Source organism: Varanus komodoensis, unplaced genomic scaffold (assembly GCF_004798865.1).
Source record: "Varanus komodoensis strain SLA01 unplaced genomic scaffold, ASM479886v1 scaffold1, whole genome shotgun sequence".
NCBI lineage: Eukaryota > Metazoa > Chordata > Lepidosauria > Squamata > Varanidae > Varanus > Varanus komodoensis.
In genome coordinates, this window is record NW_025335268.1 from 121,994,953 (window position 1) to 122,015,966 (window position 21,014).

At 43.8% G+C, this 21,014-nt stretch overlaps 1 protein-coding gene across 4 annotated transcripts in view; it reads right to left on the bottom strand.

Moving 5' to 3' along the window:
* The window catches only part of ELAPOR1 (endosome-lysosome associated apoptosis and autophagy regulator 1), a 38,633-nt gene extending 18,217 nt beyond the window's left edge, over positions 1–20,416 (bottom strand). For 2 of the 4 annotated variants that reach the window (XM_044451025.1, XM_044451036.1), the window contains exons 1-10: positions 20,241–20,416; positions 10,919–11,066; positions 9,268–9,348; positions 8,998–9,103; positions 8,700–8,849; positions 7,569–7,657; positions 4,845–5,022; positions 2,585–2,713; positions 1,454–1,544; positions 758–863 (exon numbers count right to left, since the gene is read on the bottom strand). In XM_044451025.1, the coding sequence (XP_044306960.1) occupies positions 758–863; positions 1,454–1,544; positions 2,585–2,713; positions 4,845–5,022; positions 7,569–7,657; positions 8,700–8,849; positions 8,998–9,103; positions 9,268–9,348; positions 10,919–11,066; positions 20,241–20,401 (1,239 nt within the window). In that variant the 5' untranslated portion in view covers positions 20,402–20,416. The remainder of the gene's footprint in view (positions 1–757; positions 864–1,453; positions 1,545–2,584; positions 2,714–4,844; positions 5,023–7,568; positions 7,658–8,699; positions 8,850–8,997; positions 9,104–9,267; positions 9,349–10,918; positions 11,067–20,240) is intronic. The other 2 variants (XM_044451045.1, XM_044451055.1) reach the window with 2 other exon arrangements.
* Positions 20,417–21,014: the final 598 nt, after the last annotated feature.

The window sequence follows — 21,014 nt, forward strand, 5'->3', positions numbered from 1 at the left end:
TCTCTAAATATGCACTGGATTGCACCTCAAAAATCTGAGCAAACCTTATTTATTTATTTTATTTATTTAAAACACTTCTATGCTGCCCCCATCGCAACAAAGCCTTGGGGTGGCTCACAACATAAATAAAACATATAAATATAACAATTATACAATTAAATTAAAAACCCTGGTGACATCTCAGCTTAAAAATTTTTAAATCCTATAAATACAATAAATTAACAATTAAAATAAGTTTTAAATAAAAAGGTCTCTGCCTGGTGCCGAAAAACAAATAGCGACGGTGCCAGGCGAACCTCTCTGGGGAGCGCATTCCATAGGTTGGGTGCCACCGCAGAGAAAGCCCTCCTCCGGGTACTCACCCTCCTAATATCATTCACAGAGGGTTCCCGGAGAAGGGCATCTGTTGCTGATCTCAAGGGGTGGGAGGGCATATATGGACGCAAGCGTTCCTTTAGATACCCAGGTTCCAAGCCGTTGAGGGCTTTATAGGTCATAACCAACACCTATATGTCTATAGCTGAAAACTTGGGAGTCACAACTGATAAAATTCAAAATCATTTCTGTCAAGGAAGATAAAGGTCTTAAGTGCAAAATTCCAGAAATCAGAAAGAGTTAAGAAATTTTTTAAAAAGCATGGGCTACAAAGGAAGGAGATTGTGTCCCTTCTACTATCTGGGATCACAGAATCTGAAGGAAAACAGAGCAGGGGTAAAGCTGATGTACTTTCATGGGAGAAGTAGCCAGATAAACTTACCACCATGAAATAAAGCTCACAATTCACACTGCAGATGGTTTCAAAGACAAAAGTTATGGTTGCTATCTTCTTATTTTCAGAGTCCTCCATCACTGACTGTGGGGGACTGCAAGAGAACAAACAAAACTCAGATAGTATCTACTATTCAAGGTACAGGTGAGAACTTTGCAGGGAACCATGAAGCAGAGATTGAGTGGCTGAAGATGGACCACCTCAGTTGGTCAGATATATGTTGTGTTCACCATTAGCTTGTTTGGATATTGAGGCTGCTAATGAATCCTGGTCAGGAATAATTTGCTCCATGATACTTAGCAAACCTGTTGTCAGGTTCTCAGGTTACATTTTATTTGCAATACACTCAGAGAAGCTGAAGGCTGCCAGCCCGATAAAATCAGCATTTCATTCATACATAGGTATTGAAACCTTGGCCGCTGCCAGCACATGGCCAGATGAGACAGCTGTTCAGAGCTTAACATGTTCCAAGGTCCTGTTAAACTTCACAGCTGATTCAGTCCTTCACCCACCCTTTGTGCTGCTGCCGGTTTAAGGCTGAATTAAGGACTGTGGAAGTCCTGCAAGCAGAAGATTGTCCCTGGGAGAACAGGGAATGGCCCACTGCCTTGAGACAGTGCTCCACTGTCCCTACTGTCTTTCTCCTGCACAGTCTTTCCCCTGCTAGCCCAGCTACAAACTCACCTGAATCCAGGGATCACCAGTGTCAAAATCATGAAGTCATTGTCAGAGGCTCCGGCTGCTGTATAGATGTAGTCACCAGCCACTTCCCACCCTGTCAAGAGCAAGCGAAAGTTAACCACATGCAGTCTTCATTCAGAGAAAGGGGATTGTCCCCATTGGATGCCATCATGTTCAGTCAGTAGCTCCATATGCATGGAAGCACTTCAAAGAGACACAGGAAGCCTGATTTCCTGAGATCGGAACTCGACTTTAGGAAAGAGCTGCCATGGCTCCTGCTGCTGCAGAAAACAACCACCCCGTGCCCAATAACACCTCACACTATCAAATACATGACCAGACATCACTGCAGTGGCAAATTGCCACCCCACCTGTGGCAAATTGCCAAGGTCAAGGTATCTCACAACATGGTGATAGCACATGCATGTCTCCAGGAGACTGAGGAAGAGACAAGGAGCTGCTGTTTCCTGCAGTGGTTGTGAAGCTCCCACAATGCCCACTTCCCATCTGGAAATGCTTGCATCCTGTGCCATGCTGTGCTCGTCAGAAAATCTGCTTCTACAGAAGAGGAGAATTCTGACTGGCTCGTTTTTACACTCTTCTTAACTACACTTCCTCCAACTGCCAATTTAAAGATCCTTGTACTCACAGAGTTGCAGAAGTGGGAAACCTAGCATCAAATTTTCTGCAAGGGAATATTGAATTTGTATTTTCAGAAATAACTGCTACCAACAGAAGTTTCACAGGAAAGCACATAAAGAGGGATTCTGTAGGGTAATTCCTCCCAGTACATCTCTATAGAAAAAAGAAGGATTACCTCTCCGGCTTATGATCAGGAGTCCTTTATTAAGCCCAAAGAGGTTTAGATTTCTTCCAGCACACATCCTATTTCATGTTTATGTTTCATTAGCGTAGTGTAGACACATAAGTGTAGACACATTACTCTCTACATTATAGCACTGCTAAACCAATGATCCAAGGAATGAATTCTACATTTTAATTGCACATAATGTGTTACTGGATGAACAATACAGCCTAGAAGCAATGGAAAAGGCATTGCATTTGAGCACAAGATGTAGCTAAGGCACTTCAAACTATCCAAATGACTCAGTTAAAATATGCCCAGGAAGATACCTGCCATTCCCTTATATTCAAAACTAATTCCACTGAGGACTGTTGTCTCCATGTTAGCTGGCAGAGTGTTCCACCATTTGTATTCAAAGCCTACAGCTGGCTCAGTCCCAACAGGGCAATTGATGCAGCCTAGGAAAAGAATAAAAAATGGTTAGTAGGGAAAGGTTTTCAGTAGGGAGAACTGATTCCCTTGAGGAAGGCTGTCACAAAGGAATTTTCCAGACAGACAGCTCCTAGCACTAATAATCAAAAGACTTTGTGCAACTATTTTGTCTTTCCCTCCTTAATAGATTTTCTGTAGAAAACAAAACAGCAGAAAAGGAAATGGTGGGAAAGCAGGGGACAGTGTGAATGGAGCAAGATGACTGCACAGCAAAAGGCTCATCTGGAAGGACTCAAGAGGATCAAACTACACTCTACCAATACACAGAGTAAAGTAACCACCTCGAGTAGCAGATCCTAGCAGTTGCAGGCCCCCAACCCATTCCATCCTAAGCTCCCTGGGCATTCCTCTCTCTTGGAGGATGAAGCCATGTGCACTGCACAGACTGTTCTGCATCCCTTAAACTATACTTCTACCTTCAGGTGTGGTGGGGGTGCCATCTTGTTCCCAATTTTAAACCCAGGTTCAATAGTCCACCCAGTTGATCAATTTCTGTGAAATGGAGGCACCAATTTGCCCTCTTCCTCGGACAGCAAAATGTCTTGGGCTCTCCCACACTGGAGGTATGCAAGAGGCAGCTGGACAGCCATCTCCCAGGAATGCTTTAATTTGCAGTCCTGCATTGAGCAGGGGGTTGGTCTAGAGCAGGAGTCTCCAACTCACGGCCCGTGGGCCAATTGCCGGGACGGGCAGGGCACGGGGGAGGGGCCCTGCGGCCTTCAAAGCACCAGCAGTGCCCCGGCCGGCCTCCAGGAGCGACGCGGGATGAGCAGCCCACCACCACCGCGGGGGTGGAATACTTGATATACAATACAGCCTCACCCAGACTCTACTTCCAGCGGCCCCCAGGTAAGTTGAGTTTGAGACCCCTGGTCTAGATGGCCTTACCATCCTCTTCTAACTCTATTCCATTATACTCACTCTGCAGGCATACTGTGACAGCAACATGTTTAAATAAGAACACCTACCAAAGATCTACTGGTCACTTTTTGGATGTAGTAAAATCCCCTTGGGCTGCGTATTCTCGTGAAGTGTTAAATGGCTTTGTGAAAGAGTCCCCATATTAAAATCAGCATTTTACTAGTTCTTGAGATATGTTAGAATGCAGTGTTTTTTGGAGCATTGTCACCTGATCTACTTTCACAAGACTGTCTCATCTGGCAGGAGTTTTTTGGACTTTGTTTACGGGGAAAGTCATCACATAATGAATTACTTTTCTATTTGTAGAGTAAGCTGCCTACTCCACAGCTTACTGTGGAATAAGCTGTGTTTATAGGCCTCCACAGTTATAGGCGGCCTATAAATACATGTATAAATAAATATTTCCAAACTGGAGCTACAGTATATAGCAACCCAAAGAATAAAACAGGTGTCCCCTCTGCAAATCGCCAGTGAAAATCCTGATAGAACAAAAGCTCCCTCCAGCATGCTTTTCTCTTTCTGTTAATCCAGTAGCAGCTATGAGTGAGAGAGTCCTTCCACAAGACGCATATATCATGCACTCCTTGTTCCCCTACTCAGGGTTGGTTGGGGATTCTTTGCACAAGGCTGTCACCCTCCAATTTCACTGCTGTCTAAGCAGCGCCTTTGGCAATGTTCTATTTGGGGAGGGAGCACTTAACTGTGAAAGTGAACGGAAGTACAATTTCCTCTTGGGTATTTCTACTATACTACAGTGTCACTTAAAGATTAGGTAGTCAGAAAGCAAGCACTCCTTGTACAATGCTCAGATCTCAGTTCTGACAAAATCAAAAGTAGATGCGTTGAATTAGCAGCTGATTAACAGCTCTAAGGAGACCAAGGAGTTCCCTACCTGGTGCTGGGTCCAGTCTTATTACTCTGAAATACAGGATCACTGTAAGTCAGAGTGAATAAGAGAAAAGAGAGTAGGAGCTGAGCTCACATAAGCAAAGCGGGGGCTCCCTGTCATGTCACCTCTGAATCCAGCAAAGTACAATTGACATGGAGACTTCAGATCCCAGTCAGTGGCTTCCTTGAAGATGCACTGATAACAGCTCAGCTCCTTGAAAGGTTGCACATTTTAAAGACCCGGGGTGATGTTGCCCAACTCAGGAGGAAAGAACGGAAGAGCATTACCAGACCCATTTGAATATGAGCCATATGGGCAGGGTTCGCAGGAACTGGTGTTTGTCTTGAAAAAACCCGGGTTGCAAGGCGGGCACATGGTTTTTACGCCCGATGGAGGCAATTTTACAGCACTGGGGAGATTCTCTGTGCAGATCTTTGGCTCGGCCCATTTATACATCAGCTGAGTCTGTGAAAATAAGTTTTTATATGCAGTTACTCTCATCAAACATTTCTATAACACTTCGGTATGCGTGGAAGTCTTATAATCCTTCCATTACTCATCTAGATGAAAACAATGACACAGGTCACTAGGGGCACTGACAAAGCTACATTTGCAAACAAACAAAAAACCAGCAGCGACTTTCCTCTGCAAGCTCACTGCTGATGGACATGCTTATGCTCCTCCAGATCCCTGAAGTGCTGCCCAGCCCAGCAGTGCATTGTGCTGACTTACTAGTGGCTGTGACTTCCTTCGCTTCCTCTGACTCCCCGAACCATTTTTGTGGGTGTTAAAGACTGAGCTTTTATATTCTTTTGAAAATGCAATTACTAATGCATTAAATCAAAGCAAATGCAGTGGATTTTGACTTCTTTTAAAAGGGAGCAGCCTAACGGAAGCAAGGTGGAGGAGGAAAGCCCAACGCATATAAGCATGCAAATGAATGGTAGGTAATGTTGCTTTTAACAAAGAGAAGATGAGAAGAAGCTAGGAATATTCTGCCAAGAAGAAAACATACAAATCAGCTGCTGTTTATAGATATTGTGTGAATGCAGCCGGGCAGAGCAACCCTGGGCCCCCTGGAAGAGTGTCCCATGGACACCTGGATTTTTCGCATGCTCCCTTCTGAGATTATAGGCACTTCTATGACCTCGGAAGGGGCACTCTGGGTTCTGATCCCCGGACCCCTCACAGCCACCATGGAAAGCTCTGCAATGGCTGCTGCTTATGAGCGCAAATCAAACTTTGGGGGGAGGAAAAAGGGGCATGCCAGTTGCTGGGGAGCCAAGAGGAGAGGCCAGGAGCCTCATCGCCCTCATCCCATGCCTGGTGGCACAAGCCCTTCAGATCATACCAAAGAGACACCACCAAGCGGGATGGAGAGAAGACTTGCCTCTCTTGCTCCTTCTACTCTGCTGAGTGAGGAGACTGGAAGTCAGCAGAGTTGAGATAAGATCCCCGCTTCCTGGTGGCAGAAGTGAATGTTGAGTGAACAATGGGGAGGAGGAAGGTGCGGAAGGCGCTGACAGGGGCACTCAAGGATCTGGGTGGGCACCAGGGCAGCCCCAGGCACCGCACTAATGCCTACCATAGACTATTCGGAGTGCTGAGATAACAGAGTGCTCCCTCAAGCGGCTGGGGCTCCTAAGCCCAAGGGAACTGGAGCGGAGAGGCAGGGAGTTGCCCAAGGCCATATACTGAGTTTGTGGCTAAACAGTGAGATGAGTCCAGATTTCCCAGCTCCAAAAACTAGCTTCTATTCAGAATTAAACCAGAGTGTTAGCAATAGATTCAGATTACTTGCACAGCAGTCTCTTTGTTTACTACATCCTGTTCTAACGCACAGGAAGGCAGACAACCTCGTAGCCTTTGCAGTAAAACCCAGTTTTACCTTTTGCCTGAGCAATTTGAGAGGGAGAAAAAACCTAGACTAACAACATGAGTGAAAGACTAAAGAAAATGGTCTCTTTGAGCAAGAGATACAAGGAACAGCAAATGTGCACATTTCCCTGCAATACGCCTCAACATGCCTGCAAGTTTATCACAAGAAATATTGTATAGTGCCTTAGGACAGATCTTGGAAGCACACCTTAAATGGCAGGCTAGAGGACTCCCTGCAAGACAATGTTTTAATAAATAAAAATAAATAATAAATCTACCCACGTCTAAGCATCCTAACCTGCCATTTAACAGGGAAGGAAAGGGCTGCTGCTCAGTGTTAGAGGCTGCCAGTCCATTGCGGAGACAATAGTATGCTGAATCAGGGGTGGGGAACATCCAGTCTACGGGCCAAAACCAACCTGCCAGGATGTCCTATCTGGCCCATGTGGCTTTGGGCAAGGCCCCTCAGAACAAAGAGGGGTGGGAAGGCAAGTGAGTTACACCTGCTAATGGGTCTGTCGAGGGGTGGGCTAGAGGGGGCCTGTCCTCCCTACAATATCTCTCCCCCTGCTTTTCTTTATCTTCTTTTTTCTTTGGTTACAAATGAATAATGAAAAACAGTTCACAATTTTGTCTATGAAAGACGTACAAGCCGGATGAGCTGTCGCCCTCCAAATGTTTGCCTTGCTGCAACTTTAGGTCTACTATTAGATGGACCAGCAGCCTGAATCAGTACAAATCAATTTTCTGTGTCCCTGCCTAAGGTAGAGGTGCCTACTCTAAGCTATTTTTGTGTTGCTCTTTGCACCTGTTTATATATATAATCATATACATACATGCATATAAATATTCCAGAAGGAAGAGTGACAAGAAGGGATTGCTTCCCCCCACTTTCTCCTGGAAAGAAATGAGTTGCTGTGAATGCAGTGTAGGGTTTCCCTCAATTGGTTTAGGAATAGATTGTCATTCCGGAATTGAGTGTCCAAAAGGGGGTGCTGTCTGCACACAACAATCAGCCATTAATGCAGGTACAATGCTTTGAAGCAGAAACATTAAAGCCAAACAACCAGCAGCCGTAAGGTGTGCTTCGCATGTTACTATGGTAATAACAAGGAATTCCAGAATTCGCATACCTCACTATTCGTATCACAGGCTGTATGTGTATAAAAATAATCCTTATCTGTACAGGCTGGGCGAGGCTTGCACGATGAAGAACCCGGTTCTTTATAGCAAAAAGAAACAGTGGTTAAAGGCACGTGGCATGGAAGAACCAGTACAGGAACATTTCAGCACCAAACTATAAATAAAGGGTGCTCTGCCCTGCCAACATTTTATGTCTGTGTGTGCGTGCATGTACACATGCATGCACACTCATGCATACATATACACACTTTCTGGCTTCAGTTATCATTTGCAGCATTTGCTCTTTTACAAACCATTGGAGAGTTCTGCAACCTGCCCCTTTTTTTCTTAAGATGGTTGATTCTGATAGGAGCATTGAAGAAAGTTTTGTATAATTAACATTCACAAAAAGAGCTGGCAGTTCCAAGCCTTTTGCTATGGGGAAAGAAAAAGTAGCAATAGTTGGTGAGGCATTCTAAGAATTTGGCACCTGGGATGGCATGCTGCCTTTTAAGCGGGCCGTTAGTGATCTTCTCTCCCTAGGCTCTACACGTTTGAGCAGCCTGGTAAAATCTGTCAAATGGAAGCTTCAGATCATCATCATACCCCGACTTGAGCTACGGTGTCATCCCCACCCAAGCTTTCAGACAGTTCAGGGTTATTGGTTAAAAGCCTTACTTAAAATTCTTCACTAGCAAGAAACCAAAATGCTGCAGTTCAACATGAAAAAGGTTGCTGCTCTCTCACAACAGGACAACATCAAGAGGGCTGCTGCTGAGCGTTGCCGGAAGCAGCACATGCTGCACCAAAGAGGAACTGAGCTGGAATAAGCCCGATAATTCAGGAACAGCCTTCATGTCTTTGCTCCAGGGGCAGGGAAAAAGTTCTGCTGAGCAGAGAAAGCTTCACTCAAAACATGACTATAATTACAGGGTAGCAAACACACATGCTTGGCCACATGGGAGAATGATGCTCCAAATCCAGCCATATAAAATCGCTCCCCCAACTCAGATATACATATGAGAACTACACCCAAGGCTACAGCACCTTGTCCCAGCCTTGGGACTCTGCCTAGAACAGCCATAAAGTCAGGTTCCCTTGAAGTTTTCAAGGAACTGATGTACACCTCTCTGTGCAGTCACCTGAATATGCGTTTGCCTCACATGGCTGGCAAGAAGTCGCTCCCTTGCTAGAGAAGAAGTTTGCTGGGCACTGTTGGCAAAAAGAAGATCCTGGTTTGGGCGCATATGTGCCAGCCTTACAAGGAAAGCACTCAGATGTGTAGGCTACTCCTAGGGAACAGAGAAAAACAGTGCAAGGGCTGCAGTGAGCAGAATAAACTTTTGGCTACCAATGGCAAACCAGCAGCTTGTACTGTGGCGCCAGCACCCCCCCGCACACACACACCCGCATGTACTCCATGCCCTAGCCAACACAAACCTGTAATGCCAATGTTCCTCACCAACACTGGCTTGGGAGTTTTGGACCATACGGAGAAGGCCGTTGTCCTCCAATATAGGACATTGTTGCCACGACTCAGCTCCACCTACAAAGAGCAAACTAAGATAGCAAAAAGCCTGCTGACAGCCAAATGCAGAACTGCCTTAGGCTTGGGTGCTGGCTCCCAAAAGGCACTTCCAGATTTCCTTCCACATGCCACAGCTGGCCACAGCTGGCCACCTGGACTGTGAGTGACGGTTCTCCACTTACACTGTGTGTCTCCCACCCTCTGTCTGAGGTTCTCATCCACCGCGACTCCTCCACGGACGGCTGGCACTGGTCATTCTGAACCTGTGACAGATGCAAAGGCAGGATAAGGATTTCCTGAGAGGTTCCTATGCCAGTCCTATGTGCCCCTGTGCCAGTGAGGCTCCTCATCTATTTCAGCTTTTATTTTGAGCTTACTGGTGCTATCTATGGTGCTGAACGCCACCCCCAAAGTAGGTTCACCACCATGGAGGGCCCGTGCTCAGAGGGCCTTCTCCTCACAACACATCCTTTCCCCCAACCCCCATTCATCTCATGATTTCCTAGCTTTTGAGCAATTTTCCCCCATTCAAAAAGGCTGACATGCATGTGAAATAGTTTAATTACTGGCTGTCAGAGGGTTAAGTGAAAATATCCTGGTATTTTTAGTCCACCCTGTTTTGTTTTCATCCCCACCCAGTCCTGGAGAACTCTGAAATGAAATCTGGCTCTTCAGCTGAAACAAGGTTTGTCTGCCTAGCTTAAGGTCACACATTCAAATTGAACTTCTGGATACAACCTCTCTTGCTACTGGAGGGCAAAACTCTTTTGAGCCACCCAACTGTATTCATAGCTTTATGGCCAGAAAGATAAACTGCGATGAGTTTTCCTAGACTCCTACAGAGCACAGGCTAGATAAAGGGACCTAACTTATTCTCTGGCAGCTAAATTTGTACATTTAATTATGTTGTGTCCATTTCAGGTCTACCTGTAATTACCGCTTTCTTCAAAGCGATAAAGCAGCAGAGCAACCCCAGTAAAAGAAATAACCACAAAGTGCAACTCAATACACATTAGAGTTGTTGAATCAACTAGAACACACTTTAAAGAATACACTGGCAGATAATTTAATGCCCCTGAAGGAGGCATACATATTATTTGGAACCATCTTCATGACCACTGCACTTTAGTGAACAGGGAAAGAAATGGTGCCAAAATATAGCTGTGTTTGTTTTTAAATGACCATGTGGAATGCCAAGAAGGGTAGGCCATCATTCCTTTCAAAAGGACTGCAAAAATTATTACTGACAAAATGCATCTGCCACCAAATGTAATGTCATAAAGAACTGCTTTGCAGTTGCTTAGACTAACTGCTAAGACAAATTGATTTTCCTTTCATTGCTTCTGGCTCCCCTCTTCCCCACTCCTCTTTTACCTGGGAAGGCGTGGTACTGGCTGTAATTTTCTCAGTAGCCCCTGCTGTGATGATGCAGTGGTATCATTACAGCTGTGGGGAGGCGTGACACACAGCTTCACCTAAACCAATTCCTCCTTCCTGCCTTACTTTCCCTTGTGATGGGGGCATCATGTACTCAGACAAATGACCTTGGAGACAAACGAACTGCAAGCTGAAATGATGCAGCAAACCCTGTTACAGAAAGCAAGTCTGCTTATATATGGTCTCTATGCAGCCAAAGTCAGATCTCCCGGGTTTCTAATGTAAATGTCAGAAATCCATTCCTTCAGCCTTAAGGAAGGGTAGACCCAGAAGGCAAATACCAGTGCTGCAGTGGCCAGTTCCAGCATTCCAGCACATGGGGGAAACCATTCCTGGCCCAGCCTGCCATAATAAAAAGCTAGGCCATTTCCTGTTACTGAGCCATGGGAAACCTACAAAGAACTCAAAGACGATGCTGCTGTCTGTGTAGATGTACTCAAAGGAGACAGTGCCAGATTGCTTGAGATTAACAGCATACATCAGAGTGGCTGTGCACTCATCTGTGTTGGAGGCAATGTAATCTCCCTTGGGAACCCACGTAGACCTGGAAGAGAAGAGAGAAAGAAGCCCAGCAGTTAGAGGACTGTTGCTGCTCAGCACCAGAGTAGAGACACTCCCAAGATATTACAAGAGAGTTACATTAACATTAGGATGGAGGCAGAAAACTAAAGAGACACATGCCAAATACTGTGCCTCCACTAAGACGTGGGGTGTAAAATTTATGAAAGATGTACTCTGTTATCCTAGCCAGCAAATGAAACTGCTCAGAAGCAGTCTGCTTCTATGGCAGTTTTGGCTGCACCTGGAGAGTACAGGCACTTAAGAAAGAGGTCTGCACTTAGCTGAACCATGCTGGCATTTTACAGAAATGTTTGAGCCTGCTTCATGAAGATCAGCATATATTCTGCATGTCACTCATATCCATTATGTCTGAGAGCATGAGCCTGCAGAATGGTAAATGAAACTCCAAGGCATAACACACATTCTAGGAGTGTTTTTAAAATGTCAAAAAATGAAACAAGAGTTGGACTACAACTCCCTTAATCCCTGAATGTCGGTTCTGCTAGCCGAGGTTTATAGAAATTATAATCCCAAGCATCTGGAGGGCTCTAGGTTGCCTATCACAATGCCAGGAAGGTTCTAGTGGCACCTTCACTTGAGGGTCTTTCCATCAATCGCTACTACACAAAATCTTCTCAATACCTTATGGAGTGTGCCCTCCACAACAGTCCAGCAAGTCCATTGTTATTTCTCTTGTGGGCACAGCAAACTGGGGTCAGGGGTAGCTCTTACCCAAGCCCTTGATCCAGAACTAGTCACGCCGAATGAACATCATGGGACAAGTGACTCATGGCTAACTTAGATTCTACTGATGTCAATGGGTCTACTCCAAATTTATTTATTTATGGTCATGGCTGCCCACAAATTGTGATGCTAATGGGCGGTCTTTAAACAAATTTAATAAATAAAATAATCAGTAAATAAATATATGGGCCCAACCTAATGAGGCTGTGGCAGAAGAAACTCGAACTCAGATCATCCAGATCCCAGTCCTACTCTCTAGCAACATTCAGCCAAGCATGGATTAGCCCTGCATTACATTATAGTGGCACAGATTCTGCCAGGGTTGATGTTCTGACAATACTGGAAAGGAAGAGTGGGAGAACCCTGGAAGTTACCCTTAGAAACCTTCAGCTTCTCAGGCAAACAGCAGACATGGAAGAAGGGCAAGACAGTTATGAGGCAGTAGGGAAGAGACAGATGTGCCACTCGGCTTTGTGAAGTCCTCAACATTATTGAATTCTGCCAGCCTCTCTCCCTCGCCTTCTCTACTCCTTGAACCTCCCTCCTTTCCTCCACATGCACCTGTCTGCTTCCCAGCCAGATTAGACAATGCCCCCTTCCCAGAAATCACTCTGGCATTCTATCAAAAGCACCCTGTCTTGTCAAACCTTTCCCTTTCTCCTTCAGTTCATTATTTTTCAGTTTTAAAACTATGCACCAACTTATCTGTATTTTGCAGAAACAGAGCAGGGGAAAGTCCAAGCATACCTTATAAAGCAGGTGATATGGGATTTCATATACATTTATGAAAGCCAAAACCAACTAGCTGCACACAGACACACACACCTGCACCCCATGAAAGGTACCCCTGAATCTGAGAAAACTGGCAGATCCAGACAAACCTTAATGAAACGACCTGACATGTTAATCTGCTGCTTGGCTTCTATGAATACACTTAGAAGTCTGATGAATAATTTAAGTGATAACAAGAAGTAGGTTACATTTGCAAGTTGCACAAACACTTTGCAACACCAGGTTGTTGAATTTTTCTAGCAAAAGCTATTTTTTAAAAGGGTGTCTCTCCTGCCAGATTACTCTGAGTTCGCTTTTCTTCAGCATCAACATGATCAAAGCTCCAGGAAAAGAAAACAAGGCAGCAGAACTGGTCTCCAGCAGGTAAGCTTTGGAGACTGAGGGCAGGCAAAAGCTTCAGAGCCTTTGACTAGAGCTAACCTCCTGCGCGCATTAAGATGCAGAGTTCACAAAATACCCCATTGATGCATTGCTATTTCTAAAAAAATATCTTTTACTTTATTTTCACAAGATACTATAAAAAGAAGAAAGAAATATATAGGAAAAAAGGTGCCAAGGGTCAATCCACAGATATAGCATGTGATAGCAACAATTTAAACACATTCATAAAAAAGCGAAAATCTTTTTTAGCCACAGCTCCTTCCAAACCATTCAATTCTCACTCAAAGATTTGTCCAGTGTATAAAATTAGTTATAAATTATAATATTGCTTTAGTTTTAAAAATAAGGATCATTGCCATTTGTAAAAATTATATTTTCTTTAATTGTTCATAATAAGCTTTCCATCTCTGATGCAGTATTATGCTTAACAACCAGGATTAAAAGCATGGGTGGGTAATTGCAGAACAGTATGACTAAAATTCCTGCTGGATGCATGTGTGAAAGTAACCACACCTATTAGAAAAGACATACAAAAATTTGGGATATGTCAAATTTAACGAGGTCTGTAGGTTCTCTTTCCTAGCTCCTTGGCTTCAGTATGTGTGATTCATCCTGGCTGGGAGGCAATGGCTGAGATCTGCTAGTACTACTGGAACAGCTGTCCAGGTGAAAGTAAAGGGAGTGGATAGCTCTTAGTTTTGAAAAATGGAGTAGCGCAAGGACTCCCTTGCCCTTCTAGGCTTCCACTTTAGCGCAATGTTAACACCACAGGGAGCTGCAGCCCAGGTCTGCCCCTACAGCAAATACTCTGCATGAGTTTAGAATAGACTTGCCACTGTACTATACTAATGCCCTATTAGAAGAATAAAAAATATGGGAGTGGGGAACCGGGCATGCCACATCAACTCTCAAATCCAAAACAAAATGCAAGGCTAAGGGTCAAATTCCTCCTCCAATTCCCCTCATTCCCATTAGCACATTCCTAATTCACATGTTGGATTGAAAAAACTAGGAGCACTGGTATTGCTTATAGAAAGATGTCCAATGAGAATAGGAAGCAGAAAGGGGAGCTGGTGTGGCATGGAAGTTAAAACTGCCTAGAACCAGCTGGGAAACCCAGGTCCAAATCCCTGCTTGGCCATTAAGGTCACTGAAGGACCTTGGGCCAGCACCATCCCTCAGCCTTACAGGATTGTTCTAAAGATTAAAGTGTGTGCTTGGGGGAAGGGGATCTAGATATGTCACACTGAAGAATGGGGGGGATATAAATATGTATGTATGCATGCATGCTTGCATATAAATGTCTGCATGGGTGCCACTAGGAAAGAGCATGGGATATGACTGTGTGTGTGCATGTATACACACGCATGTGTAAATGCATTGATTCTGGGTCAGTGTTGCGTCTAAGTTTTGCAATTGTATTACATAGCAATTCAGGCAGAACAGCCATGCTTAAAGCTTCATGCAGAGAAAGTCTGAACGGGTTTGCATGTCACAACCCCTCATTACCGCAATGGGTTGCCCTGAAGCACCGAGCAGCCACCAGCCACGAACCTGACAGATCTGGCTCACTGTGGTTGTTTTCTTCCCTCTCGCTGCCTCCTTTCCTCTTATTCCTCCAGGCAGCATACCAGGGGACACTGGGGAGAAGACTAGACTGCCTTTCTTTGACAGCTGTGAGCGGGAGCCAAGTTTGGTTTGCCACAGCTGTCAAGCAGTCTCTGCCATGCACACAGGACTCGTGCCCTGAAGCACAGCAGAGGGGATGGGGAAGCTGACCAGGCATCCTTGTCTCCTGCTCTGGAAAAGACCTGGGGGAGGGTTGTAGATCAAGTAGTATCCCAGCCTATAAACCTGACTGCAGTGTCTTGGAGTGCCTTTTACCATCTCAGATTGGTTTGCCAACTATAGCATCACCTGGACAGGGAGAGCTTAGTCACAGCAATACAGGTGTTGGAAACCTCTAGACAGCATTAATGCAATGTGCTCAATGTGGGGCTGCTCTTAAGCTGCTCTGCAATACAGTAGCTCAGCTGTTGTCAGAAACTGCTTTGTTTCAGCATGCAGCTCGCTTAGACTGGCTACCTACTCAGTACTGGTCCAAGCTTGAGGTTTTAGCACCAGGGTATAAAGCCCCAAACAATTTGGAATCAGGATACCAGAGAGAAAACCTTCTCCCTTACCAATCTGTCTCATCACTGAGGTCATTGAAAGACATTTTCCTGGTGGGCCCATGTACACCCATGCCCAACTGGAGTCCACCAAGACAACAGTCTTCAGGGTGCTGGATGCATTTCTATGGAATTCCCTGCTCCAGGAGGTCCAACAGACACTAACTCTGTGCTGTTTTGATGGCATCTTTTTTCTTGGGCATCTTTGTTCCATGAAGTCTTTCTTGTGACCATTTACAGTTTTAATGTTACCTTGTTTTTAATGCTCTTAACATATTGTTGTTATTCATCTGCTCTTAACTTTGTACTATTCACCGCTCCAGAAACATCCATGGTGGGCTGAGACTGATAGCACAGAAGAAGGAAGGAAAGGTGTGGGTGGACAAGCCGCCTGTTTCTGCCAGCTGTGAAAAGTGGTTGCATATGCAATGGCTAAATCATTCCTTGGAGTAACTGAGAAGGGCTTAAGTAAGTGGGATCCCACTGGTTATCTCCACAGGCCAAGTATGGGTCTATGGCAGGGGGTTGGAACCTTTGACCCTTGTTAAGTCCAATTCCCATCAGCTCATCCAGCACAGCCAATAGACAGGGGTTGGGATTTGTAGTCCAGCAACATGTTGAGTGCACCAAATTCCGCAGCCTTCATCATGAGCTAACAAGGTGTCCATCCTTGATTTAGGCCCCTTTCCTAACAGTGCAGTACTTCCAAAAAGGAAAGGAAAAGTGCCATTGAGGAGAGAGCCAAAAAGTGCATTAGGAGAGAACCAAATATGCAAAAGATGGTACAAGAGGTGGTGGTGGTGGGGATTATAGTAACTCGGGCTGTCCTGAGAATGCAGCTGATCATCTCAGTAACAGTAGCAAGTGGCAACTGCTTGCACTGCTTTTAAAACAAACATGTCAGCCACTGTAGATCAGGGCTGGGCAACCTTTGGCTTTCCAGGTAGATTGGCCTACAACTCCCATCAGCCCAAGTCAGCATAACCAATAGTGAGGGATCATGAAAGCTGAAGGCATTAAAAAAAAGAACTTAAAGTTGCCCACACTTGCTGTAGATGGAAGAGACTTTGCAAGCTGTAATTGTTTTCCAGAATTAGGAAAACAAGAAGTTAATCATGAGCTGAGAACTGAGCAGCATGTTGGAAAACAAGCCATGTCGTATGAAAAATTGTTAGATGTTATTTGACTAATGTTGACTTTCATAATTATAAAGGTGCAAACTTGGAATAGCAAGCTAAATGGATAAAATAACATCCTGCTCATTAAAATAAATGAACATTCATATTAAAAGCTGCAATAGGAATGCTTCTTCATTCATCCTCTTTTCTTACTAGAGCAAGAAGACAAAAACTGAATGCACAGAGCAGCTTTTGAAAGAAATAATAGATGGGGGAGGGGAGACTGTCCCTACACAGATGCCTGAATTCATAAAGGCATTTAATAATAAAAATACCTTTTCTTTTAGCATCCAATACTTGTTTTGCAAAATACTGAGGCCATTTTTCTGGGGTTTGACAAATCTGATATTAAAAAAATAGCACAGAAAGGGATACTATTAAATACTTGTTTACATTTATTGATAGTCTGGGAAATTACTATAAATATTTTAATATCCTGGCCTGTTCATACAGTATTATAGTCTTTGAGTTATTTAGTTTTGTGTGTGTGCACGCAGATGCACCTGTATGAAACACACAATTAACATGGCTATATCTCATAATGTCTGAATTTAGCTGTTAACATTTTTTTTTATTAGAAATGAATTGTTTTTTCCATTTTGTCAGCAGGAAAAACTTTGAACTTAAAAACAAATGATGAACTCTCAGAATACCTTTTCTTTAGTAAAAAAATGATTAGGGTGAGATAGTCCAGAATGAGCAATTATAGATTCTAAATTTGAGGTTCAAACTAAGATTGCAATACTGCGCATACTTACTGGGAGAAAGCCCCAGTGTACTCAATGGAATTTATTTCCAGGCTTGCATATATACTTCTGCACTTTTAGCCATGTGTTAGTGCAAAGTGATATACAGCACTTAAAAGGAAATAACAGACTGTTTCTTAAGCCTCTTCTAAAAAGTAGGCTCCATGTTTTTATCTGCTAAAAGAAAAATGACATTACAAATGACCTTTTGTAAATCCCAATTTATTCATTTATTTTATTTATTCAGTTATATTTTTAATCCACTCAATAACTAGTATTCTCTGGGTGGTTGGCCCTACATGCCTAGAATTTGCCACTAGGTGCCTTTTGCAAATCTACAAATGTTTGAGATCTTTTCTGCATGAAGTATCTATTAAGTACTTATCATTCCCTACTCATGACTGTTCATGTGTTCTTTAGGTAATATTATGACCCTTTGGTCTTCTGTGCCTAACCAGCACTTTTGATGAGGTTTTTCTACTGCAGTGAAAATGTAGACAGCAGGGATGAGCTTGGAATAAGAATGATATAAGTCTGAAGACAAAAAGTTAGAAAGAAAAATCAGAACCAAGGGTGCCTCCTTTCCAGGTGGATAGGAGTCTGATTGTCCTTTCCTTTCACAGAAGTGAAAGTCAAACCTTTCATGCTTGTTCCACTCCTTTGTGAACAACAAAAAAAGGACATTTTTCTTTATGCAGCTCATAACCAAACTATGAAATTTGATACTATAAGATGCAGAAGTGACCACCAACTTGGATGGCTTTAAAAGGGAATTAGACAAATTCCTGGAGGCCTAGGCTATCAAAGGCTATTTTTCATGATGGCTAAGTGTTATTTCTAGGATCAGAGAAGTGCGCCTCTCTATACTAATTGCTAAGAAGCAGGACTGGGAAGGGCCAGGAACTTTGGTGGCCTGAGCGTCACCAGTTGCTACTCATGAGCTATAAACAGCAGCAGGAGAACCCATAACTCAGTGGCAGAGCATGTGTTTGACACACAGGAAGTCGCAGGTTCAATCTGTTGTAGCTTTAGTTAAAGGAATAAAAACAGATGTGGTTTCCCCAGGCCCTGCAGAACTTCTGCCAGCTAGGCCAGGTAATACTGGGCTAGACAGTCAGCCTGTCTAGCTTCATGTGTTCAGCTGAAATAGTTGGGATGCAAAATGCAATTACCAAAGATTCTAATTTGTAGTTATTTATGCAGTTAAGTGTACCTTTCCCCCAACATGTTTTCCATATGTGATGCATTACAACTCCTATCCTATCATACCAACACAGGTATGATGAGAGTTTCAGTCCACCACACATGAAGGACACCAGCAGAGGCTCAGTGAATGAATTTAACTAATTTTCCTGATACAAGCACAGCAAGCACCAGGGCAAAGCTAGATGTGACAAGACAGTCAATATTCACTTCCAGGTGAGATGTGCTTCAAGCAGCAGAGTTCAATGAGGCAAGGAAGTGGCAGGAGAAGATTAAGTTCCACTCTTTCCCTTGTTGTTGTTGTTTTTTTTTTTTGGGGGGGGGAGATACCTGCACCCTACTTTGTATATTAGCAAGGCAGAGACAAGCATGCATGGCCTTGTCACATCTAATTAGGTCCCTGAAGGAACTGAATAAACTGAGTGTGTGTGCAGCTGTTATGTACAGGACCAAAATCAAGGGTCTGGCTATTGATAAGAAACAGGGCTGTCTCTGTTCCATTATTTGGTGTAGCTACTGCTTTGTACACCACACAAAGTACTTCTGTACTTTGAAAATTCAAATTCAAAAATTGGTGCTGAGTACAGAATTCGGCATCCCAAGAAGCTGAGCTTTCATTTAAAGAGACAGAGGGAGAGGGAGAGATTCTGCTCCACAGGACCTCAGAGGTAGGCTTTGCTGATGAAAATGTGCAGCATTTTCCCTAAATAAAGGGAGTCAGGGTTGCCTGCACAAGGGGTAGGATTTCAGTGCAGTATATATTGCTTTGCCCTTTCCAATGATTTGCAAAGCCAGACTAAATTATGCAAAGTAAGCGAATATAAGAAAATGTATTGAATTTGCACTTTGTAGAACTTAGATTTTCCTGGCGCAGAATTTGAACCACACTGGGAGGATTCATACAGACAAACATGATTGTCAGGATGCCTAGGCTGTTGTAGCACATGAACCGTGCAGTAACTGATCACAGTTCCAGGAATAAGTGGATTCTCCCCATTTCCATCCAGTTATTTTCCAGCAGTGTCGTTCTGCTCCATGTCCCACACTGCCTCCCTTAACTTGGGAGAATTTCTCAAATTACCTTTGGAGCTGGCAGATACTCAGTTTGCCGGAGTTTTTAATTCATGTCTCCCTTACAAGTGACTGGGGCGTACCAACAAAAGCAACATATTCACTTTGATTTTATCAAGCTGGACATAAATCTTGATACCATAACCATATCAGGATCTCTATGTTGCACTAATGCACATTAATGGTACACTGGTGCACATTAGTTAACTACATTGAAAAGAAAATATTGGAGGGGGCATACAAACTGATAAATGGCATCAAACTAAGCAAGTGCAGCAGTCTGAACAAAATCCAAAATCAACAGAAGAATGGCAGAAAACATTGGTGCTGCTCTGGAAACAAGACTGGGTAATTCAGGTCTAAACTACTTAAATCAGGACTAAACTAATTTTAGTACGAGGACTAAACTACTTAGATCCTTTGTTTTACTTCTGTCTAACTGATCTGGATCAAAACCACAGCACACAGGTAGTTAGGACTCAATTTTCCTGCTCAGCCACTTCCCTTCACCTAAATTCACAGGTGCCAAAGAAACTCCACTCTGGTGCTAGAGGAGTTATTCTTTCTCTCTTTAGCCCTGTGAGAGGGTAAGAGAGAGTGTTGGGATGAGAAGGCTTAAAACCATGCCTGTGCTTAATAGTCCCAACGTGAATTGCAGCCACATACTCAAAGGTAAAAACAAATTAGCTGGTCCAAATGTGTAGCAAAGTGTGTAGCTTAGCCCACAAAATTCCATAATCTGGGAAGAAATTCACAAACATCCCTAATCCAGTTTTTAGAATCTGCAGCTGTAAGGGAACCAGCTGAATTTATGTGGTTTGATTTCCTAAGCCCAGCGTGCTCCAGCATCAACGATAACAAGTTCACTCACATGCTGCAGTTTCCCAAGGGCTCTGTGAAGCTGTAATCAATTTCAAGGTTGGCTGCTGTGCTGGCAAAGCCATGGGGCAGCTCGTCCCATTCGTCGAACCTGATGCCAGTCCCCAAGGAATATGTGGCCTCCGCACATGGCTTGCACGACTGATTTTTCATGTCCAAAAATTCACCTGCTTTGCAGGAAAATGCTGAAATGCAGAAGAGCACCAACAGGGAGATCAAGAGAAACAATGAAGAAAAAACAAAAACAGAATTTCCAGAATGGTTCCTGGCATCTCTACAACAGACTGCCATTGCACATCTGTTTTGACCAGACTATACTCAGCCGGGATAATGCCTTCTGACAATATTGTTGATTCAGTAAAGCCCACAAGAAGGTGGCTTCCCTCCCCTCAAACTTTATCCAATATCGCTAGCTGGGGGATGCTGGGAGTTGTAGGTCTTTTTGCTGTCTGGACATGCATGGTTTGTGCTCCTAGAAACAAATGAAGGCAGGGATATTTATGTATTAAATATCTATTTAAAGACATTGATACCTTACCTTTCTGTTGTGCTTACTGGACCCTAAAGCTGAAATACAATTAATGGCGGAAAAAGCAGTACTCCTTTACAAACTTGACTGGGCATAGGTCCCACTGAAATTCTACATGCACTTGTATAGGATGGCCCTAAACGCCACACGCAACGGGAAGTCATGTGTTTTCCCTACATATACAACCTGCAGTGAGTCATGTTGACATATGCCCCGATCCCTTCTCCTCTGCTTTTG